This window comes from Mustela nivalis, assembly GCF_964662115.1.
Source record: "Mustela nivalis genome assembly, chromosome: 7".
Taxonomy (NCBI): Eukaryota; Metazoa; Chordata; class Mammalia; order Carnivora; family Mustelidae; genus Mustela; species Mustela nivalis.
The window spans coordinates 122,591,992-122,615,053 of NC_139026.1; the positions used below are offsets into that span (position 1 = coordinate 122,591,992).

At 43.6% G+C, this 23,062-nt stretch overlaps 1 protein-coding gene and 1 pseudogene across 2 annotated transcripts in view; one reads left to right on the top strand and one right to left on the bottom strand.

Moving 5' to 3' along the window:
- LOC309869061 (heterogeneous nuclear ribonucleoprotein A1 pseudogene) overlaps window positions 1-23,062 on the top strand; it is a 361,742-nt pseudogene that overhangs the window by 222,500 nt on the left and 116,180 nt on the right. The window lies entirely within an intron of this gene.
- LOC309869055 (phytanoyl-CoA dioxygenase, peroxisomal-like) lies at window positions 155-22,628 on the bottom strand. Its single transcript, XM_082739560.1, has 9 exons — window positions 22,314-22,628; window positions 19,179-19,237; window positions 17,096-17,206; window positions 16,300-16,468; window positions 12,703-12,784; window positions 11,134-11,315; window positions 8,201-8,350; window positions 4,780-4,914; window positions 155-466 (listed from the first exon to the last, which is right to left on the bottom strand). Exons 1-9 carry the CDS (start codon window positions 22,386-22,388, stop codon window positions 413-415), a joined length of 1,017 nt encoding a protein of 338 aa, XP_082595686.1. The 5' UTR covers window positions 22,389-22,628; the 3' UTR covers window positions 155-412.

Consider the following 23,062-nt stretch of genomic DNA (forward strand, 5'->3'; position numbering starts at 1 on the left):
TAGATCTGAGAAGTCTTCCATGCCATGAAGTCAGGGGGTGGTGTGTTTTCCAGAAGAGGGATGCAAGAGTCCATGTATCCTGAGTTTCAAAGGATACCTTTCTGCTAGGGCAAAGAGTTAACTGAATCAAAGAAACTGATTGAACACACTTAAATTAGATAGGAAACACATTTATTAGCTGCAACCCTCAGTTTTCCTGAACCCAGTAATCAGCCACTGTTACATATCTTCCTCCATGAAAGCAACAGGTCTGCACACAGAACTAACCACATACCAGCAAGTACCTTATCCTCGTGTCATGATTTGGAGAATAAGCGATAGAAAAGATTAGGATAGCTTGTTAAGAAAACATTTTCACCAGGCACCTTGATTTGCTCTGTTTTCTCTCAAAGAGCTCAAGCCAATGGCTATCTCATAGGTTGATCCTCTTTCCTTTCACCAGCCGCACTCGAAATCTAAGCACATCCTGGAAATAAAACCAAGCACAGTCAGTTGATGGAACACAGGGATCTGTTCAACATGAGACGAAGTAGATTTCTAGCATCTACCAACAGTTAAATGGAAAAACTCTGCACAGTAGTCCTATCAACTGGTAAATAAACCATATTCTAAGACTTCAAATAATGTACTTGCCCACATCTAGAATAGTGTTGACCAAACTAAGAGAACAAGTCCCCAGAATGTCAGCCTGTGTTATTTGGCACTGCTGTTGACCACAGGTGTCTTCAACTGGCTGAACACAGTGTTTGGTCACAACAGTCCATACAGCCCCTTCTCCTGCGTTCCTTTAGACACTGCTCCATTTACAGTGATCTGCTCCTACTTGCAAATGATTTCATGAGTTACGGCTTGATTTTTCTTTTTCCTTTGTCTTTTTTTCTTAGAATTTTTTTATTTTTTTAATAAACATATAATGTGGGGCGCCTGGGTGGCTCAGTGGGTTAAGCCGCTGCCTTCAGCTCAGGTCATGATCTCAGGGTCCTGGGATCAAGCCCAGCATCGGGCTCTCTGCTCAGCAGGGAGCCTGCTTCCTCCTCTCTCTCTGCCTGCCTCTCTGCCTGCTTGTCATCTCTCTCTGCAAATAAATAAATAAAAACTTTTTAAAAAATAATAAATAAACAAACATATAATGTATTTTTATCCCCAGGGGTACAATTCTGTGAATCGCCAGGTTTACACACTTCACAGCACTCACCATAGAACATATCCTCCCCAATGTCCGTAACCCCACCCCTCTCTCCTTCCCCCATTCCCCCAACAACCCTCTGTTTCTTTTGTGAGATTAAGAGTCACTTATAGGGGCGCCTAGGTGGCTCAGTGGGTTAAGCCTCTGCCTTCAGCACAGGTCATGATCTCAGGTCATGGGATTGAGCCCAGCATCGGGCTCTCTGCTCAGTGGGGAGCCTGCCTCTCCCTCTCTCTCTGCCTGCCTCTCTGCCTACTTGTGATCTCTCTCTGTCAAATAAATAAATAAAATCTTTAAAAAAAAAAAAAAGAGTCATGTATAGTTTGTCTCCCTCCCGATCCCATCTTTTTTCATTTCTTCTTTTCCTACCCCACCAAACCCCCCACATTGCATCTCCACTTCCTCATATCAGGGAGATCATATGATAATTGTCTTTCTCCGAATGACTTATTTCGCTAAGCATAATACCCTCTAGTTCCATCCACATTGTCACAAATGGCAAGATTTCATTTCTTTTGATGGCTGCATAGTATTCCATTGTAGATATACACCACATCTTCTTTATCCATTCATCTGTTGATGCACATCTAGGTTCTTTCCATAGTTTGGCTATTGTGGACATTGCTACTATAAACATTCGGCTGCACGTGCCCCTCCAGATCACTACAGTTGTATTTTTAGGGTAAATACCCAGTAGTGCAACTGCTGGGTTATAGGGTAGTTCTATTTTCAACTTTTTGAGGAACCTCCATGCTGTTTTCCAGAGTGGTTACACCAGCTTGCATTCCCACCAACAGTGTAGGAGGGTTCCCCTCTCTCCGCATCCTCACCAGCATCTGTCATTTCCTGACTTGTTACTTTTAGCCATTCTGACTGGTGTGAGGTGACATCTCTTTGTGATTTTGATTTGTATTTCCCTGATGCCCAGTGATGTGGAGCACTTTTTCATGTGTCTGTTGGCCATCTGGATGTCTTCTTTGCAGAAATGTCTGTTCATGTCTTCTGCCCATTTCTTATTGGATTATTTGTTCTTTGGGTGTTGAGTTTGCTAAGTTCTTTATAAATTTTGGACACTAGACCTTCATCTGATATGTTGTTTGCAAATATCTTCTCCCATTCTGTCTGTTGTCTTTTGGTTTTGTTAACTGTTTCCTTTGCTGTGCAAAAGCTTTTGATCTTGATGAAATCCCAATAGTTCATTTTTGCCCTTGCTTCCCTTGCCTTTGGCAATGTTCCTAGGAAGATGTAGCTGGGGCTGAGGTCGAAGAGTTTGCCGCCTGTGTTCTCCTCAAGTATTTTGATGGATTCTTTCTCACATTGAGGTCCTTCATCCATTTGAGTCTATTTTCGTGTGTGGTGTAAGGAAATGGTCCGATTTCATTTTTCTGCATGTGGCTGTCCAATTTTCCCAACACCAGTTATTAAAGAGGCTGTCTTTTTATCCATTGGACATTATTTCCTGCTTTGTCAAAGATTAGTTGACCATAGAGTTGAGGGCTTTTTTATTTCTGGGCTCTCTATTCTATTCCATTGATCTATGTGTCTGTTTTTGTGCCAGTATCATGCTGTCTTGATGATGACAGCTTTGTAATAGAGCCTGAAGTCCGGAATAGTGATGCCACCAACTTTGGCTTTCTTTTTCAACATTCCTCTGGCTATATATCCTAACATATAAATGTTATATCCTAACATATAAATGTTAGGATTATTTGTTCCATTTCTCGGAAAAAAATGGGTGGGATTTTGATATTCCTTTGTTCTTAATAAAACAATTCAGACTTTTTTGTTTCTTGTTTATTTTTGAGCCAACAACTAGGTCAGGTGGAAAAAATGGTTTTGGAATTGGACCTTATCCAAAATGTACCTCTGTCACTTACATCACTCAGGCCAACCTCTTGGACTTTTCACTTTCTCCCTAAGAGCGCGTAGTGAGGGATTTCTGGGTGGCTCAGTCAGTTAAGTGTCTGATGCAGGTCGTGATCTCAAGGCGCTGGGCTCCCTCAGTGAGGAATCCGCTGGAGATTCCCTGCCTTTCCCTCCTCGCTCCCCCTGCTTGTATGCACTCTCTCTCCCTCAAATAAATAAAGAGATCTTTTTTTAAAAAAAAAGTGAGAATGACTGATCCACAGGAATTTGGTGAAGGAAGTAAGACTAGAGATATGAAAGAGCTCTTATAACTCACAAAGAACTATGTAGCAGAAATTAATATCATTATTCTAAGTAAAGCTGAGGAACTATATCTGCAAGACTAACATTTTCAAATAAGTACAGGTGGGGCACTTGGGTGGCTCAGTCCGTTAAGCATCGGTCTTTGGCTCAGGTCATGATCTCAAGGTTCTGGGATCCAGCCCCTCAGTAAGCTCCCCACTCAGCAGGGAGTATGCTTCTCCCTCTCCCTTTGCCTGCCGCCCTTCCTGCTCGCTCTCTCTCTCTCTCAAATAAATGAAATAAATACAGAAGGCAATGACTTACCACACCCTGACAAACCACAAACATAATATATGCTTTTTTTTCGGCTTTAAAATTCAGAGTGTTCCACGGAAGCCCCACTTGACAAAATATGATGCACTTTAAGCACTGGACCAAGGGAGGAGCACAGAGGGCCTACCATCTACCGTGTGAAATGAGAGCCTTTGCAGATGTGGGATAGAGTCATAGATGCTAAAGGGAGAAGGGGCAAGGGAGAAGTCAGATTTTAAGCTGGGAAGGAGTTTCAGAAGATGACTCCTAATGGCACGGTAGCTTAGTGCTGGTGTATGGTACTCTTCAGAGTACTGGAAGGCCCAGAGTTATCATGACGCTCGGTCTCCTTGGGGGTCTCCCCCATAGGAAATGCATGTATTTATGATGAATGCAAATTAAAACATAAGATCAGCTTCTTGGTTCAGCGGCTAAAATGGACTTCATTCACAAAGAAAATATGTTTATTTTTGCGTTGACTACAGTTTGTCTGGTGACCATCATCATCAGCTTTGTATGTTCTAGTTACAAAGAATTTACAAGTGATGTATATTAAGTAGAAAGGCTACGAAATAATGTCTCTATCCCCCACGGATAAGCATCAGTGGTTTCTGAAGTCCGCTCCATGAAACTCCAGATGCCAACTGACCCAAACAAAACCTGCTGAGGAATGGCTTTCTGGGAGTCTCCTTGGATTTGTAGATACGTCAATACTCTGCGCTATACAAATAAAGGAGGCCTATGGGTGAGAGCCCAAGCCTCTAACTTTCCTTCTGTGCGTTCAAGAAGGTGGCCTTCGTCCTTCACTTGCTCTCCTCCAGATCTGTTTTCTGTTTCCACCTGTCCATCCTGGAACAGAATAGCCTGCGTACCACAGGGTGGCCAAAGACATAAAAAAGCACGGGGTGCTCAGATGCCCCAGCTGGGGACGTGCGTACAAGCTGAAATTCCACTATAATTCTTAGTGGGTCTCAGCAATGCTTCTGCAAGGCGCTCTAAACAAAGCATGTTATACTCAAATTACAACAGGTATGAGAGTTGTTAAGCATCTGAAGAAAAGAAGACAAAAAAGTCTTAACCTGTCATCTCAAAAAAAATATACCTGCACCCACTTAAAAAATATATATATATACCTGCAGACTGATGTCATCTGGAATTCCATATAATTTTTTTCCTATCCGTGAAATATCCCTCTCAGCGACTTCTTGACTGGTGCCTTTCACATCAATGTAGTGGCAGTCCGCCCCAGCGAAATGGCAGGAAATTGCCTGTGTAGAGTGACAGGGTTAATACTGGGGGAAAAAACCGATTCCATTAACACCAGCAACCGAACAGGGAGACTTCTTTTAGGAAATCAGCAATTTCACTCAGCGTTTGATTTCTAGAATGTTTCATGCTTTCCTGTATTAGTCTCTTCAGGGTTCAGTATCTCTTTTCCCCCAGGTACAGTTTAAGTCTGACTGAGAAATACAAGAGGTTTTTAGCTTTCTGCGATCCTTGTTTTGAAAAAGGGCGGGGAACATAACGACATGAGTAAGAGGACTTTAACTTTTCAACATGTGATCTTTCTAGTGTGTGGATGTCCTCAAATCCTAAACAGGAATGTGTTCCAGGGTTCTTCACCATTTTCTTAGTCATGAAAGTTAGTTACTCAGTTGAGTTTGGGGTGAGTTGTCATTTCAATGGCTATGGATCATGAAAACAAACAAACAAACAACAACCCACAAAAATACCTTGCAAAGGACAATAATATACACACCACCCCTCTGAAATAAAATGGACACTTTGAGTCCAATAGCATCACACACGATCCCCATCTTCTTTCTGTCTGAAGGTAAGATGGAGGTTACTTGGTTCTCCCCATTCTTGAAAAACTTACAAGCTAATCTAAACTTAAAATTCACTTTCCTAGTTTCAGTTTAGTTCTCTTGAGGCAACTGCCTACTGAAGGGACTGCCTGCTTTGCCCAGAACACTGAATTTCTATGCAGTGGAGTCACAAACTCCATTTCCCACAGAAGCCCCCAGACCATGCCAAGGAGGAGCGACACCTGAGGCCAAAGAGGAAAAGGGCACACTCATATACATGTGTTTTTGGTTTATTTTTAAGGGTTCATACTTTCCTAAACATTTAACTAGCTGAAACACTATTGAAAAATTGCAAAGTTGGGGCATTAGCTTTCATAATACTTAGGGTGTTTTACACTATATAACTTTTATTTTCATACAATAATCATGTCATACACAACTTGTTAACATGGAATCTTGCAATATGTAGTTATCCTATCTCAGTTTATGATCCTGATCATGTAGCACGTGTTATAACTTTCTGACTCATGTAAACTCTCAGATTATTGTCTTGGCTTCGCTTTTTTATATACACACATAGACATAAATTTCCATTTTTCATTCCAAGCTGAATTTGGGGCTTAGGATACATGATAAAAGGCCCAAATTAGGAGCACCTGGGTGGCTCAGTTGGTTAAGTGTCTATGTTCAGCTCGGGTCATGATCCCAGGGTCCTGGGATTGAGCCCCATATCAGGCTCCCTGCTCAGTGGGGAGCATGCTTCTCCCTCTCCAGTTCCCCCTTTGCTTGTGTTCCCTCTCTTGTTATCTCTCTCTGTCATAAATAAATAAAGTCTTTTTTTTAAAAAACGCCCAAATTAGTGAAACTCAGGAACACTCATATTATTTATGTCACTGTGCCTATACTCCCTGCTTGCACACTTCTGAGGGCCATGCTGGTGGAGAGTCCAATCTAGTTTTTATTTGAAATGCTGGCATTGTGCACATCAAGGATATTTTTTTCTTTTCTTATTTTTTTTTATTGTTATGTTAGTCACCATAGAGTACATCATTAGTTTTTGATGTAGTGTTCCATGATTCATTGTTTGCATATAATACCCAGTGCTCCAGGCAATCTGTGCCCTCCTTATTACCCATCACCAGGCTCACCCATCCCCCCAACACCCCCCACCCCCTGCCCTTTTAAAACCTTCATTTGGTTTTCTGGAGTCCCTAGTCTCTCATGGTTCATCTCCCTCTCTGATTTCTCTCCCTTCATTTTTCCCTTCCTTCTCCTAATGTCTCCATGCTATCCCTTATGTTCCATAAATAAGTGAAACCATATGATAATTGACTTTCTCTGTTTGACTTATTTCACTCCACATAATCTCCTCCAGTCCCATCCATGTTGATGCAAATGGTGAGTATTCATCCTTTCTGATAGCTGAGTGATATTCCATTGTGTATATGGACCACATCTTCTTTTTCCATTCATCTGTTGGAGGCCATCTTGGCCCTTTCCACATTTTGTCAATTGTGGAAATTGCTGCTATGAACATTGGGGTGCATGTGGCCCTTCTTTTCACTGCATCTTTATCTTTGGGGTACATATGGAGTAGTGCAATTGCTGAGTCATAGGGTAGCTCTATTTTTAATTTTTTGGGGAACCTCCACACTGTTTTCCAAAGAGGTTGCACTCATCTGCATTCCCACCAGCAGTGTAAGAGTGTTCCTCTTTCTCCACAACTTCTCCAACATTTGTTGTTTCTTGCTTTGTTGATTTTTGCCATTCTAACTGGTGTAAGGTTCTGGAGGATTCAGAGATACCGCCTTACATCATGGATATTTTTTCAATTAGTTTTGATTATCTAAATACTTCCCTAAAAATTCATTGAACTTGAATGCTGAGGGGTTAGATTTTTTTCTTTTCTTTTTTTTTTTTTACACCTTTCCCCCACCCCCATTAAATTTTGATCCAGAAGAGTGTCTTCTTGCCTCACCTTCATCATGGCCCTGTCAACCTGATAGAAATATTAATGAATAGAAGATGAAACCAGGAAACTAACCCTTGACCTCAGGGAGACAGTGGTAGTTGGTGTGAAAAACTGGAAGGTTTCACTCAGCCCCCCACAATCCCCAACATTTAGTATGGACAGCCATGTTATATGGAGAAATGGACGTCCACAGTATTATCAGATCTATTGAATTTTTGAGAAGTGAGAAATCTGGGACTATGAGAAATTTTGTCAGTTTTAAATCATTAGGTGTTTAAAACATTCTGAAGCGAAAAACAAATTGTGGGACTCAGGGATGGAAAATACGGCTGCCTGTGAAATCTGAGGTCTGGGCAGCCAATTCAAAACGTTTGCATAGAGTTGATAATGATTTTCCAAATAACAAAGCTCTTATAAAACTTCCTCTTATGTGGCTACTATGAGCTATATACATTCCAAATTTTATGATTTTTATATGCCAGCCATTGTTTCTGCCTCCAAAAGCACAGGCTATGGGCTCCCAAGTATGATGTTCTTCTGAAGCAATTCTATGAATGCTCATAATTCATTATCAGCAGGATTATGATCCTGAGCTCACCTGGCTTCTTACTGATATGAACCTAAAAGCAAGAGGTAGCAAATAGATTTCCTGGTAAATAAACCAGACTAAACGCCAGTTTAGTTCAATGTCACAAATCTCATAGTTTGACATATCTTGACATTTTTGTTTCTAATGTATTCATCTTTGGAAAGTACAGTGATGGGAATGCATACCTTCCGGTATCCTTGAGTTCTGTTCCAACCAGATCCATGAATGAGCAAAGGATGAAAGAAAACAGTGTCTCCTTTCTCCATCACAAGATGCACTCGGGGGCAGTTTTCATCATAGTCCTGAATCCCGTAGAACATTATGTTAACTCCGCCCTAGATCACATAAGAGAACCAAGACTATATTTGAGGAATCCAATGATTAAGAATTTTGTCAATGACTCATTAGGAAAAGCAAAGGTTTTGTAAGTTCTGCCAAGAGAAAGACAAAAAAAGATTCTTCAAAGCAACTGTAAATATACAAAAACTTCTCAGACATCTGGTTGTAAAAATCATGGATTTGGGGGCCCAAATGAAGAATATGAAATTTCCACTTATCCTTCATTACCGAATTATAAATGAAGATCTAGACCAACTTTGCATTTTGCAGTTAACATGGGAGATCCCCTTTCCAGCATGAATCTGTAATCCCACTTTCCCCACATGATATTCTTCTCCCCCGTAACGTTGCCTAAATCATTCTTCTATTATTCAGGAGTACCTCTGGGAAGCAAACTGTTTTCTCAGGCCAGAAGAGAGAAAATGTTCAAGTCTCCTCAGCTCAGAAAGCACTCATGTCACAACCAGAGTAAAGAAAGAATAGTAAATTACAACACTGTGCTTTTTTAGAACTACTTCCAATGTTAGCTATTGCTTTAAGTAATGGTTATGGGGGGAGCACAGTACCCCAGTCCCCTTCATAGGACTGTCCCACATTCTTCTGGGGGAAGGATTCTTTCCTGCTGGACTGTGTTGGGCCTTTCATCCAGTGCACTTCTCTCCTGGCTAGGTGGACATGTAACCTATGCAAAGTCAATCTGAACTCCCACTGTCATCACTTTGTATCTGAACAGAGGATTGATCAAAGGCATTGGTCATGGTCTAGGTTCAACTGCCCCCACCAAGTGCCCCATCCTGACTTCCCACTGACACACTCCTACTTTCCTGCTTACCAGAGCCAGCCAGCCTTTCCATAGACTCAGCATGTGATGTGCCTGCAACCCTCCAAGACACACACTCTTTGGATTAAGTCAGCCACAGCCCACTTCTGTTGCCTGCAACAAACTTTGTTGCCTGCAACTGCAATAAACCTCAACTCAGTTTTTCCATAAACCTCAACAGTTTATGAATCTCACAATTCCATATTTTGTATCAGAATCCAGACTCAAAAGTTTTCACTTGGCACTAATCCTCAGTGTAAGAATTCCAACTAATTGAGACAAGTCCTGAAAGCCATATTCTTTACTTCCTACAAAAAACCCACATGCATTCTTCCCACCTGAACAACATGTGCTCTTCTGGGGTTTTCAGACTTCATTGTCTGAGGCCTACAAAACGCATAGTCTCCTCTCTGGTTTCTCTGCCTCTGGACTCCACACCGCAGTATCTCCTGCTCTAGATTTCAAGATTATCACTCTTGAAGAGACGATTTGATCTTACCATTTGTGGGCTCAAAACCGTTCAATAGGGGCGCCTGGGTGGCTCAGTGGTTTTGGCTGCTGCCTTTGGCTCGGGTCATGATCTCAGGGTCCTGGGATCGAGCCCCGCATCGGGCTCCCTGCTCCACAGGAAGCCTGCTTCCCTCTCTCTCTCTCTCTCTGCCTGACTCTCTGCCTACTTGTGATCTCCGTCTTTCAAATAAATAAATAAAATCTTTAAAAAAAAAAAAAAAAACGTTCAATAGTTCAATCAATAAACCATACAACAGGCAGGCAGTGCAATACTACTCATCCTTCCCCAGAGCCTTCGCTGGTCTCTCTAGCAGGAAGGAAATGATTCCTCCCTCGTCTTTATCCTGAGATCTAGCGATCAGTGGGTAAGAATTACTTAGCAGCTGATACATGCGTCTGGTGTTGTGGGTGTTTAATCTGACCTCTGCAATGAAGCTTGATGATTTTAGATCCTATACAGTGCCTACCAGAGTTTCCCACACTGGACAGCTTTCCAAAACTTGTTGAAAGAAAAATTATTATTCTACCTGAAATCTTTGAATTTTCCCTGATCCTGGTTGTAAAATCTAAAACAATGTTTTGGTAAGAAAGGAAATTCCATCTCATTGTTAAAGTTCTGTATGGAATCTGATTTAAAATTAAAACGATAGGGCACGTGGGTGGCTCAGTGGTTTAAGCCTCTGACTTTGGCTCAGGTCATGGTCTCAGGGTCCTGGGATCAAGCCCCACATTGGGCTCTCTGCACAGTGGGTAGCCAGCTTCCCCCTCTCTCTCTGCATGCCTCTGCCTACTTGTGACCTCTCTCTCTTTCTGTCAAATAAATAAATAAAATCTTTAAAAATAAATAAAAATAAAATCAAAACAATAAATATTCTGGTTAAGATTTATCTTCTAGGGGCACGGTGGTGGCTCAGAGAGTCAGGTATCAGACTCTGGATTTTGGGATCAGGTTATGATCTCAGGGTCACAAAATCAAGCTGCATGTTGAGTTAGTGCTCACCAGAGTCTACATGTCCGTGTTCCTCCCCCTCTGCCTCTCTCGGCCCAAGCCATCTCTCACAAGTATCACGAGCAAATATCACGAGTTGTCTCCCTTTATCCCTGTCTCTCTCTGTGTTTGACTCAAATAAATAAATGAATAGGGACACCTGGGTGGTTCAGTTAGTTAAGCAGCTGCCTTCGACTCAGGTCATGATCCCAGGGTCCTGGGATCGAGTCCCACATCGGGCTCCTTGCTCGGCAGGGAGCCTGCTTCTCCCTCTGCCTCTGCCTGCCTCTCTGTCTGCCTGTGCTCGCTCGCTCTCTCACCCTCTTCTCTGACAAGTCAATAAATAAAATCTTTAAAATAAATAAATAAATAAAATCCTAAAAAAGAAAAGGAGGGAGGAAGGAAGTGATGGAAGGAAGGAAGGAAGGAAAAAGAAAAGGAAGGAAGGAAGGGATTTATACCTCCCACTTGGGATAAGCATGTGGCTTCAGGTCACCTTTGTGACTGCCCGGGAGCACACACAGGCAGCCATTGTTCCGGTCGATGTGCTCCATGGCTGTCCAAGCACCAACTATGTTATTGCTGGGCCTGATGGGGAAATAGTGCAGATCCTGGTGCAAGGGGTGGCGGGATGTCTTCTTGCCTGAAACGGAACCTGCTGTTAAACCACACTTGAACCTCAGAATTCATCTCCTCTGCCTGAAAACCAGATCGGTGTCTATCCCTCCAAAACCCAAAGAAGTGAAACCACACTACAGACAATCAGCCTGGAGAGATAAGCACCAAATTGGAATATCAAATCAATAGGGTGACTCCAGATCCTACACTTTTTTCCTGGGTTTCTGACAGCCAGGGATACACACCATTCTCTGGCAACTCATAACATGCTATGATCTCTATTGTGTTTCATTCCACTGTAACTCTGGTTTGGGCACGGAGTCTAGTACTCTAAGAAAAGTTTGGTCAACTGAAGAGAGTAACCAAATTTGAAGTTCCCTGTTAGCCCTCTAAGTGGCTGATACAAACACTATCGAGTAACTAAATTAATAAAAGTCTTCCAAGAAGTTCTTCACAGAACTAAGAGCACTTGGTGAACAGTCACTATGTAGAATCAGAGATCACAGAACCACATTTACATGGTTCCCTGTTTTGCACTCTGAACTTGGTACTGTTCCCCTATGCCCAACCCCAATGTCTCTAAGCAAGACATCCAGGGTAGGAGAGATTTCATGGTGCTACACTACAGGCTAGTCACATAAAACTCTCCTGGCCTCAAAAGTGGAAAACAATAAAGAATTCTGAAGGACCAATTTATTACTGTTAGCAGAGTAGAATTTCTCAGCACGGACCAAGAGCTATTGGCTAAAAAAAATGCAGATTCTTGGGGGTGCCTGGATAGCTCAGTCAGTTAAGCATCTCTTAATTTCAACTCAGGTCTTGATCTCAGGATTATGAGTTCAAGTCCCTGGTTGGGCTCCATGCTGGGCATGTAGCCTACTTACAAAAAAAATTTTTTTAGTGCAATTTCCTGGGTTTTCGCTTCAGAATCAGTTTCTCTGGGAGTGAGATCTTAGGAGCTACATTTTAGCAAGCACAAGACATTTTAAGTCAAGTGATGTATGTGATTTATAAGAAAGCTTTAATTTTGATAATAATAATATCTTCAATCAGGAAAACAGAATTTACACCATCATTGGTAAGAATAGTTAACAAAGCTTAGGGATGAGAATTATAATAATAGGAGCCTATAGTATATGAACAGTCATGTTTATTAAACCAAACTTTTGAGCAGCAAGCCAGTCAGTCTTCCAGAAATCCGATAATAACCCTATAGTTAACATCTGAAATCGCTCTTCTACCTCACTATTGTTATGATGTATGCTATTTTAAGACAAATAAAAGAACATATATATTTAGTTATCCAAATTTAGCAGTTACACACACAGCTAGAGTTAGAACACCTTAAACTCTCTCTTTTCCTTTTTTTGGGGGGGAGGGCGGCTTCTCCATAACAAATAAGAGCTCTTTACCAGAATCTGGAGGTTTGTTTATCAGCATTGTATGCACGGCCATAATATCCGGTCCAGTAAAGCACTCCACATATTTCAGAATCTAAGGGAAAAGAAGAAAAAGAGTTGGCGAGAAATATTATGCACAAAAGTGGCACAAAGTACAATTATCTGTACAAGAGCCAAGATGCCTTCATTCAACACTTGGTAGGAGCACCTGGGTCACTCAGTCAGTGAAGCTTCCAACTCTTGATTTCTGCTCAGGTCATGACTGCACAGTCACAGGATCAAGCCCTGCACTGGGCCCTCTGTTCAGTGGGGAGTCGACTTGAGATTCTCTCCCTCTGCCCCTCCCCTCCAAATAAACAAACAAACAAATATATATATATATTTTAAAACCGCTTAGTATTTCACAACATTGCAAACAAAGCTTGAAGGCAGGAAAAAGTTGTAACAGCAAGTCTGCAACACTCTGAATTAAATAGGCTTTTCCAAGCTAGTTGGAACCCTAACCACTTTTTCTACATGGGAGGCATGTGGGGGCGCCTGTGTAGCTCAGTGTGTTAAAGCCTCTGCCGTCGGTTCAGGTCATGATCCCAGGGTCGTGGGATCAAGCCCCGCATCGGGCTCTCTGCTCAGCGGAAAGCCTGCTTCTCTTCGCCTCTCTGCCTACTTGTCATCTCTGTCTGTTAAATAAATAAATAAATAAATAAATAAATAAATAAATAAATAAATAAAATTCTAAAAAAAAAAGAGAGAGAGAGGCATGTGTTTCTCTGAGGTAAAATCAGAGAAGGGCAGAGATAAACCTTCTTTCAACTGGAACTGTCCATAGTTGCCCTGCCCAGCGAGCAGGCAGCTTCCTCTTCACCCCCACCAAGACTCTTCATAAGGAGGGACCATGAGGGGGGCCTGGCTGGCTCAGTAGGTAGAGCATGCAACTCTTGAGCTGGGCTTGTGAGTTCAAGCCCCACAGTGAGCATAGAGCCTACTTAAGAAAAAAACAAGGGACCATGAGAGGCCCCAACATGTGCAACGGCCATGCGTAGCCCAGAGGAAAAGAGAAGGGCAACTGGGGTGCTACCTCTTTACCTCTAACCCACCGAGGGAGGGGTACATGCAGAAAGGAGTCGGCGGTGTATGCCGACTACCTGCAGGGGGCTTTATGCAGAAAGGAGTCGGCGGTGTATGCCGACTACCTGCAGGGGGCTTTATGCATCAGCCCACCTAAACCACACAGCGATTCCTGAAAAGTAATGCCTCCATGGATGAATAATCCTTTAAAGTGAACACCCCACGCAGATAAGCCCAAAGCTAATAAACTGCCCTAGTTTGCAGAGCCAATTCAATGAAAAACATGGTATTGAATCTCCAATTCTGTCTTACTCCAAAAAAATGAAGCATGTTCTACTGCTTTCTCATTGTTTGATCCTGTGTAGAAGGAATATTGGCAACTTGAGCAGGAAATGCTTGAAATGAAACCAAAATCCTAGAAGTCAGGCCTCCTACTTGTTTGTTTATAAAGCGTGTCAACTTTTGCAATTTCCTTAGGCCAGTATTTTCTTTCTTTCCTTTTTAAATAATCCCTAATCCCACCATGGGGCTCAAGGTCCCACAACTAAGCCAGCCAGGTGCCTCTGACCAGTATTTTCTAAACCTCAGTGACCCTCAAGAGCCATTTTACCATTTCCATCATACTTTACAGAGGTGCCCAATATAGTTAGCCAACAATTTTTCCAAACTAACTTACGTCTTATCCTGATTAATAATATTCCTGAGGTCCTAGGTTGGATGTGCTGGGTATTTTTCCAATACACATTAAAATAAATACCTAATTACTAAAAGCAGGACCCACCTCCTAAAAATCATTGCATGAACCAGCAATTGCGTGGTTCAGATTTTAGAGCGGTGGGAAACCTGGATGTCCCAATCGTGCTAACTCTACCCTGTGCTGCCACTAACGTCAAGATTTTCCTCCTTGGTGGATGCACACAACTTCCATTTCCATAGCAGGACTTGAGGCTGGGAAGTCATATCCCCGCCTGTCCCCCACCCAAGGGGCTGGACTTCATAGCTGGCTTACTTGTACACAGTGTTTTTTATGAGGCAAATTTTCTTTATTTTTAAAATTATTTTAAATGTGGTTTTTTAAAGATTTTATTTCTTTGTCAGAGAGAGCAAGAAAGAAAGCAGTAGGTAGAGGGAGAAGAGGGCTCCCTACTGAGCAAGGAGCCCGATGTAGGACTCCATCCCAGGACCCAGGGATCCTGACCTGAGCCCAAGGTAGATGCTTAACCAACTAAGCAACCCAGGTTCCCATTTAAAAAAAATTTTTTTTTAATTATAATTAACCTCCACAACTAGCCTGTTCAAACTCACAACCCAGAGATCAAGAGCCACATGCTTGGGCCACTTGGGTGGCTCAGTCGGTTAAGCAATTGAGCCTTGGTTTCAGCTCAGGCCATGAAGCCAGGGTCCAGAGATCCACCTTATGTCAGGTTCTGTGCTCAGCAAGAAGTATGCTTGAGATTTTCTCTCTCCCTCTCATCCTCTCCGTCTCTCTAAAGTAAACACATGAATCTTAAAGGAAAAAAAAAGTAGCATGCTCTACCAATGGAGCCAGCCAGGTACCCCCATGGGCAAATTCTCTAATAGCACTTGCGGTTATAATTTCTAGCATGTACTATATGCAATGTGTCCTTTAAAGCCATTCTAAATAAATTGTTCAATAACTGTGCTACATTTATGCAATGGGATGTTACACAATAATTTAAAAGCATGATGTAGATTAATCTATAAGTCATATAAAGGATGTGTAAGATCTACTATAAGTGTAGAAACTACACTTGTAAAGTGGACAACCCGTATGTTCCCATGTGACACAAAAGGTGGGGGTAGACAGATGCACCTGCAGAGCCATGAGAGACTTCTACTTGAAGACACCAGAAAGCTCGGTGGTGAGTGGGGCTGGAGGGTGGGAGACTTTCCTTTTCATCTTATGCCCTTCTGTACCATGAGGATGTCTTTGTAAATCTGAACTACTCAAAGAATATTGATTTTTTAAAAAATGAGTTTAAATCTGAACACAAACTTAAACCTGTACTGACCACTTCATTAGACAAAAAGAAACAATAAATGGATGTGCAGTGAATAGGATCTGCAGTGTCCCTCCTGTTGGTATGCCCATATCCACAGTGAGAGAGGCTCCTTCTCTAAGGCAGAATTCCTGCCCTTCGCAACTAAGAATAATGACCAGACTCCAGAAGAGGGTTCTCCATCTGCCCGCGACTAACATTTGGAGCTCGATAAGTCATCATTTGGGGAGGCGACTATTCTGCACTGGAACTATTCTGTAGTTCTGGGACTATTCTGTAGGATCTCTGGGCTCCATTAGCAGCTCACCCACCCACCATGCCCACCTCTACCCTGACAGAAACACACGGTCCCCACCGTGTGCCAACCCAACACGCTCCAGGCACCGCCAAATTTCCGCCTCCATTTGAGAACCACTGCTCACCAGCCACAAAACAGAGGGGCCAGATAAAGTGTAAGCAATTCTAGAGGCAAGCACGCAGGTGCGCTATTCACTTAAAAAGAAAACGCAGAAAGTTCTCAAACCTCAGGGAGAGTGCAGTATCTGAAGAGTTCCTCATCTTCTTGGAAATCTTGGATCTTTGAAACCATCTTTTCACCTGGAGTAAATTGTGATTTTGCAATGCTTACATCTCTCATTATCATCATTCCCTGTGGTTTCACCTCCCCTTTGCAGATTCTTTCAAACTCGTTCCTAGAAAATTAAATTGGCAGATGATGTCATGACTGCAGGCTCCAGGCACCTGTCTGGCCAGTTCTGTGGAAAGAGTCTCAGAGATAGAGCAGGGGGTGTCTCTGCACCAGACTGACCTCCAGGTCAGGCTGAGTAGTTCTGAGGATGGAGAGAGAAAATGACCAGCGCAGCAGCCCCTGTCTCCTCACTGTGAGGCCGGAGCTCACTGCGGGGACTCCCCTATTCCTTAGCCTAACAGAACAGTGAGGAACCGTCTGTGATGTGGTGTACCTGAGTAATAACGGCAAATAACTTCTCTCACGCTTACCATGGGCCAGGCCCCGTTCAAAGGCATCTGTGTGTACTTCACCTTATCCAGACCTCACAACAACACTGGGGCGTAAATATGATTAACATCCCCATTGTACAGGTGTGAAAACAGGAGTAGAAAGTACATTGCTCCAGGAAACACAACAGGAAGTAGTCTGGCTAAGATGAAAGGCAGCCAGTCTGGCTCCAGAGCTCATGTCCCTAACCACTTCCCGATGAGCCAATCATTGAAAAATACCTGAACACACACACTAATCCTACTCACATTCCCACTGCAAACACAACATAGTTTTGTACAACAACGAAGGGTTACTGTACCGAAAGCGTTCAATATCAGCATCAGACACCAAATTTCTAATGACGAGAAACCCATTTTCTTCATAAAACTTTCTCTGTTCTAGGCTTAGAACATTATTATCCCGAGTATACCTAAAGGAGAAAAAGGAATTACAAATAAGTATACGTGAAAAATCACCATCCAACAACATGTATCAAGAGCCTGAGAAATGTTCATACTCTTCCACCAAGCACTTCTACTTTTTATTTACTCTAAGAAAATAATCTTAATTTTTTTAAACAAGTCTAGAGGGGAGGGTTTATCTATTTTTTTTTTTTTTAAGTAATCTCTATACCCAATGTGGGGCTCGAACTCACAAACCAGAGATCAAGAGTCACATGCTCTTCCCACTAAGCCAGGCAGGCCCCTAATCTGAACATTTTTAAAAGGTTTAAATCTAAAATGGTAACTACTACTGTTACCAAAAAAATAGAAGAATAATGAATTATATCTGCTCAATGGGATAGGACTCAGGCCTTAGAAATGAAGAGCTTGGGGCCCCTGAGGAGCTCAGTCAGTTAAGCGTGGACTGGTTATTTCAGCTCAGGTCATGATCTCATAGGTCTGAGATCGAGCCCCCAAATGTTCTATGGGCTCCATGGGGAGACTGCTTGAGAGTCTCTCCCTCAGCCTCTCCCCCAACTTGCAATGTGTGCACTTTCTCTCTTAAATAAATAAATCTTCTAAGAAAATGAAGAACATAAAATGGCATGTACAGACTTACTATAATAAAATATACTTAGATTTGTATAAAACCAAGACACAGGTTGGGTGGCTCAGTTGGTCGAGCATCTGCCTTTGGCTCAGGTCATGATCCCAGGGCCTTGGGATCGAGTCCCACATCAGACTCCCTACTCATCAGTGAATCTGCTTTTCCCTCTGCCCCTCCGCCCTGCTCCTGATCTCTCATGCGCGTCTGGTCTCTCTCTCTCTCTCTCTCAAATAAATAAATAAGATCCTAAAAAGGGTACTTGAAAAAAATGCAAATAAAATTTTAAAACACAGTTTTTAAGTGATTGCTTCTATGTAATGGAATTGTGAATGATTTTTCTTAATTCCTTTTCTTCTCTTTCAAATTTGTTCGATAATGACTATGTATGGTTGTTCAGGTAGGAGACAAATTCAATACATTTTATACTTTAAATTGTCTAGATCATATCTTCTCAGAAGAAATCAAAGTGACAAAATCCAAGTAAGTGCATAGCATATGCGCAAACTCAGATCACCCAGTCCATTCTTCCAGATTGGAAATGTGGCTCTATGAGAATATTCCATGGAGATTGATGTCTTCCCCTACAAAGGTAATTTAAGATAAACCAAAGACGCTAGCTAATACAGCAACAGGACCACAAGCCATAGGCTAACTTAAATGAGGTATAACATGTCTGAATTTGAACAAAATCAGATTATACACCTCTGATATTTTTCCTCTTTCTGAACTTTAAAATACATATAAAATTACAGTCATCTTCAAGTTTTCATAATTTGAGTTCTCATTAGAACTTGTCCTGGCAACAAATGATTTGTATAATGAATTTTTCTTAAGAATTTATTTATTCGGGGTGCCTGGGTGGCTCAGTTATTAAGCGTCTCCCTCGGCTCAGGTCACGATACCAGAGTCCTGGGATCGATCCCCGCATCTGGTTTCCTGCTTGGTGGGAAGCCTGCTTCTCCCTCTCCCACTGCTTGTGTTCCCTATCTGGCTCTGTCTCTCTCTGTCAAATAAAAAAAAAAAAAAAAATCTTTAAAAAAAAAGAATTTATTTATTCTCTGTAGAGAAAGGGAGAGAAAGAGAGGGCAGGGGCAGGGCAGGGGCAGAAGGAGAGGGTGAAGCAGATTTCCTGCTGAGCACAGAGCCTGACCCATGACTGATCGATCCCACAGCCCATGAGATCATGAGCTAAGCCAAAATCAAGAGTTGGATGCTTAACCCAGTAGCCACCCAGGTGCCCCTGTGTAATGAATTTTCACCAGACAACATGAGATGTGTTTTATATCTTAATTACCACTAGGAAATGCTTTATGCACATTGTATGGTTACTAGTGACAATTCGATCTACTTACTGGAATTGTGGAGGATGGAAACTGTTAGGAGAAACAGCCCCTGAAGTGGAGTGAGCTACCTAGGTAGGGAATTAAGGCAAATAAAATGAAATTGAGGAGTCAACTTTTTCTCGAAACAACAGTCTGCCCTGAATTAGCTCTCACCAGGGAAGACTGGGTTACACACATAGCTGCGGACAGGCACGCACGGTTGCTTACATCGTCTCATTTCACAGAGCCCAGAGGAGGGACTGGAAGTCCCAAGACCTTTATCACCATCCCTGCTGCCCAGAGCAGGAGAATGAGACTCACAGGGCTCAGTAACTGGGTCCCAGATCATCCAGCAGAAAATGCCTCAGGCCAGACTCGACCCATACTCTTGACTTCATAGCTTCCACTGATTTCTTCCACTTACTATTCCCTCCACTAAACTGCCAAACAAATAAAAATTGTAAGGTTCAAATCTAGCAGTAAGAAGAAATGTGCTCTTCCAAAGAGAAACTGAATTTAGTGGGAATCCATTCTGAAATTCAAGAAACTGTTTGGCTTGTTACTCTTCAAAAAAAAAAAAAAAATCGATTAAATAACAGTGGCTAGGCTCTAGGAAACATATGATCCACATAGTTTAGTATAATTCTAACTATCTTAAAGAGCTAGAAATTCTTTCTAGTTTTCTATCCAGAGAACAATAGGAAATTTACTTAGCCTCTTCTAATTTTTTCATTGTTTCTTTAGCTTAAAGAGTGAGTATAAGAATGTCATTACTCATAAACATGTTATTTTTGTCTTGTCTTTATGTAACTGGGGACAGTATAATCCTTTGTTTTCCTAGACAAAGACTTAATGACCTTTGTCAGCTACTAGCAAGATGTGGTGGCCAGAAGGCAGTATTTCAGTCCGCAATTCTTCTCCTTCCGTTGTGGGTTCTGGTGGTGGTGACTGCTTTCCTCGGAGAGTTTTTTCAATGATGTGGAAATGTTTCATGTCCTTACCATATAATGTTAGTAAACATGAAAAAATGGGTCCAAAAAGCTATTTATACAGGATGGCTGTAATTATGTAAATGCACAGGAAAGGAACACACCAAAACATTGACTGATAATGATCTGTGAGAGTTGGAATTATAGGTCATATTTGTTTTCTTCTCGATGCATCTCTGCATTTTAAAAATGCATTGTGTTTTATGTTTTAAAACCCCTGCCTTATGCCAGAACCCACATCTCTCTAGAACCAGTTAAGGCTGGGAAGAGACGGCCACGTGATTTGCAGGATTGTTTTTAAGCCCCAACCACACGCAGGTTCACTGACTGTTTCGGCAGAGTTGTCCAATACCAGAGCCCCTGACCTCGTCTGTCTATTTAAATTGAAGAGAATGAAGGGGCGCCTGGGTGGCTCAGTGGGTTAAAGTCTCTGCCTTCATCTCAGGTCGTGATCCCAGGGTCCTGGATCGAGACCCGAGTTGGGGCTCTATGTTCAGCATGGAGCCTACTTTCCCCTCTCTCTCTCTCTCTCCCTGCTTGCCTACCTGCCTACTTGTGATCTCTGTCTGTCAAATAAATAAATGAAATCTTTAAAAAGAAAAAGGAGAATGAAAAGGAAAACTGCCCCTAGCCATATTTCAAATGCTCAATAGCCACATGGGGCTCCTATTGCTGGATAGTGCTGGTGTAGAACATCTCCACCATGGCAGAATGTTGATAGAATAGTGCTCTTCTAGTCAACACAGATGAAAAAGAAGCTCTAACCTCAACACTATTAGAGAAGAACAAGCAGGATCCGAATATATTTTTTAAATTATTGTTATTTTTAAAGTAGGCTCACTGCCCAGCATGGAGTCCAATGCTGGGCTTGAACTCACAACCCGAGATCAAGAGCTGAGCCAGAATCAAGAGAGGTCTCAGAGTTCCAGTTATCGCCAGTTCCCACACGTTGGTGGTTCTCACCAGTGGGCATGTATCAGAAACAAGTGAGAACAGATTGCTGGGCCCCACTCCGAAGTATGGGGAGTCCACATGAGCCTGGGAATCCGCATGTCTAACAAGTTTCCAGGGGAAGTTGTTGCTGGTCCTGGGAACACACTTTGTCAACCCCTGGTTTCGGTAATTAAATGTCTTTGGTCAAAAGTTTTAATGTCTCCTGGCCTCGGTTTCTGTGTTTTCACTGGTCAAATGAGATTACATAATCGCCTTGATCTGCGACGGGATTTGAGGTGGGCAGTGGTTCTGCTACATCGTGGCTGGAAGTAAAAGTAAAATAAAAGTAAAAAGAGACATTCGTAGAAGCATTTTTAGGAAGGAGTTCAGGATCCTGCACACAGCAAAACACAGCCTAATCCCATCACTTACGGGGAAATCCCACGCAGTGTCCTCTTTGCCCCCAAAGTACCCCCTGAAAGAGAGCACTTAATCGGAGCAGGAGAAACAATTCCATAAAGCATAGGACGTCCGTGTCCCGTAGTGACATTTTCCGGGATCCGACACGGGTGGCGCACACATCGCCGCCGCGAGTAACTCCGAAAGAACAACCGGGAGACCTCGTATCCACTCCTGCGGGGCTCAGGGACACCCTGGCGGAGCAGCTCGCACAGCTCTCCTCAAGGAAAGAAGAGCCCGAGGGTGCGGGCCGGTGCCTCCCTCCCTCCCCGCGCCCCAGTGCGCTGCTGCCTGAGTGTCCACCGGCCCGCCCACCCCCGCTGCTCCAGGCGGCCCTGCGCCCCAGTTTAGGAGCGACTGGGACTGTGCTTCGCGCGCCTCGGGCTCTGGGCGGTCGGGTGACGCGCGGCCAAGTGCAGAAAACGCCACACTAGCTGAGAGCAGGCCCTCAGGAAGAACTTCCATTCTCCCGGGCAAGGCACGGAAACAGGCCCCAGGAGGGCCGCGAAGCCTGGGGCGGCGCCACAGCAGCCCCTGAGGCCGGCACTGTCACGCGGCCGCCCAGCGAGCAGGCCGGGCCCCCGGCTGGGAGCTTGGGGCTACCAGCACTGGGAACCCTCCTGCCCCGGCTCCCCTGCCTCCCCGTCCCTGGGCGCCCGGAACAGCTGACACCAACGCCGGGACGCGGGCGCGCAGGAAGGGGCAGAGTCCGCTGGGCGGCTGCGCCATGAGCCCTGGAGGCCACCACACTTGCAGCCCGAGCCCCGCGCACCGCAAAGGATACGCCGACGCCGGCCGAGCGCTTGCCGAGGTGTCCCAGCACGACGCGCAGGCGGGTGCCTGCATGGGACTGGTTCATGGCTCCCGCGAGGAGACGAGTCAGCTGGGCCTCAGTCTTCACTCGGGGCGGCGGGCGGGGCGCCGAGCCGAAGGGCCTGGCCGAGCGCTCGGAACTCCGGCGATTCCGCCTTGTGCGGGGGTGCACGGGGCCTCAGAGTCCACGCACTGGGCCACCGGGCGGAACCGACCTCCTCTCCGTGCGCCCAGCTCCTCCGCGATCACAGAGATCCTGCCGCACAAATCAGGGAAACTGGTTTTGAAGGGCTTAGCAACCCGGTGAAGGTCGCCCAATGAGAAATGAGCCAAACATGACCCACCTTCCCAAACTGTCAGTCTAGTTTATCGCACGTGTCTGTCTCTCTGCTGCTGAAGTAGCAATTCAAATGTTCAGCCCTGGAAGTAACGTGCTGTTCAAAAAATGCGTTTAATTTGTTGGGAATGCAGTGTGAAATACTAGAAACATATTGGCTTTCATAGAAAAGGAAAAAAAGGTACATGAAATAAATGACTTTGTGGAATGCGTCTGATCCACATAGCCTAATATAATCTTAAATTTTCTTAAAAATTACAAGTTCTAGGGACGCCTGGTGGCTCAGTGGCTTAAAGCCTCTGCCTTCGGCTCAGGTCATGATCTCAGGGTCCTGGGATAGAGCCCTGCTTCAGGCTCTCTGCTCAGCAGGGAGCCTGCTTCCT

What these genes read in the sequence shown, in the direction of transcription:
- LOC309869055 (XM_082739560.1), bottom strand. Translation starts at nt 22,388, where the DNA reads ATGAACCAGTCCCATGCAGGCACCCGCCTGCGCGTCGTGCTGGGACAC. An exon ending in AGCGCTCGGCCGGCGTCGGC is followed by an intron (nt 19,238 to 22,313) that starts GTATCCTTTGCG and finishes TTCCCTACCTAG; the next exon opens with GTAGCTCACTCCACTTCAGG. An exon ending in ATGCTTATCCCAAGTGGGAG is followed by an intron (nt 8,351 to 11,133) that starts GTATAAATCCCT and finishes TATGTGATCTAG; the next exon opens with GGCGGAGTTAACATAATGTT.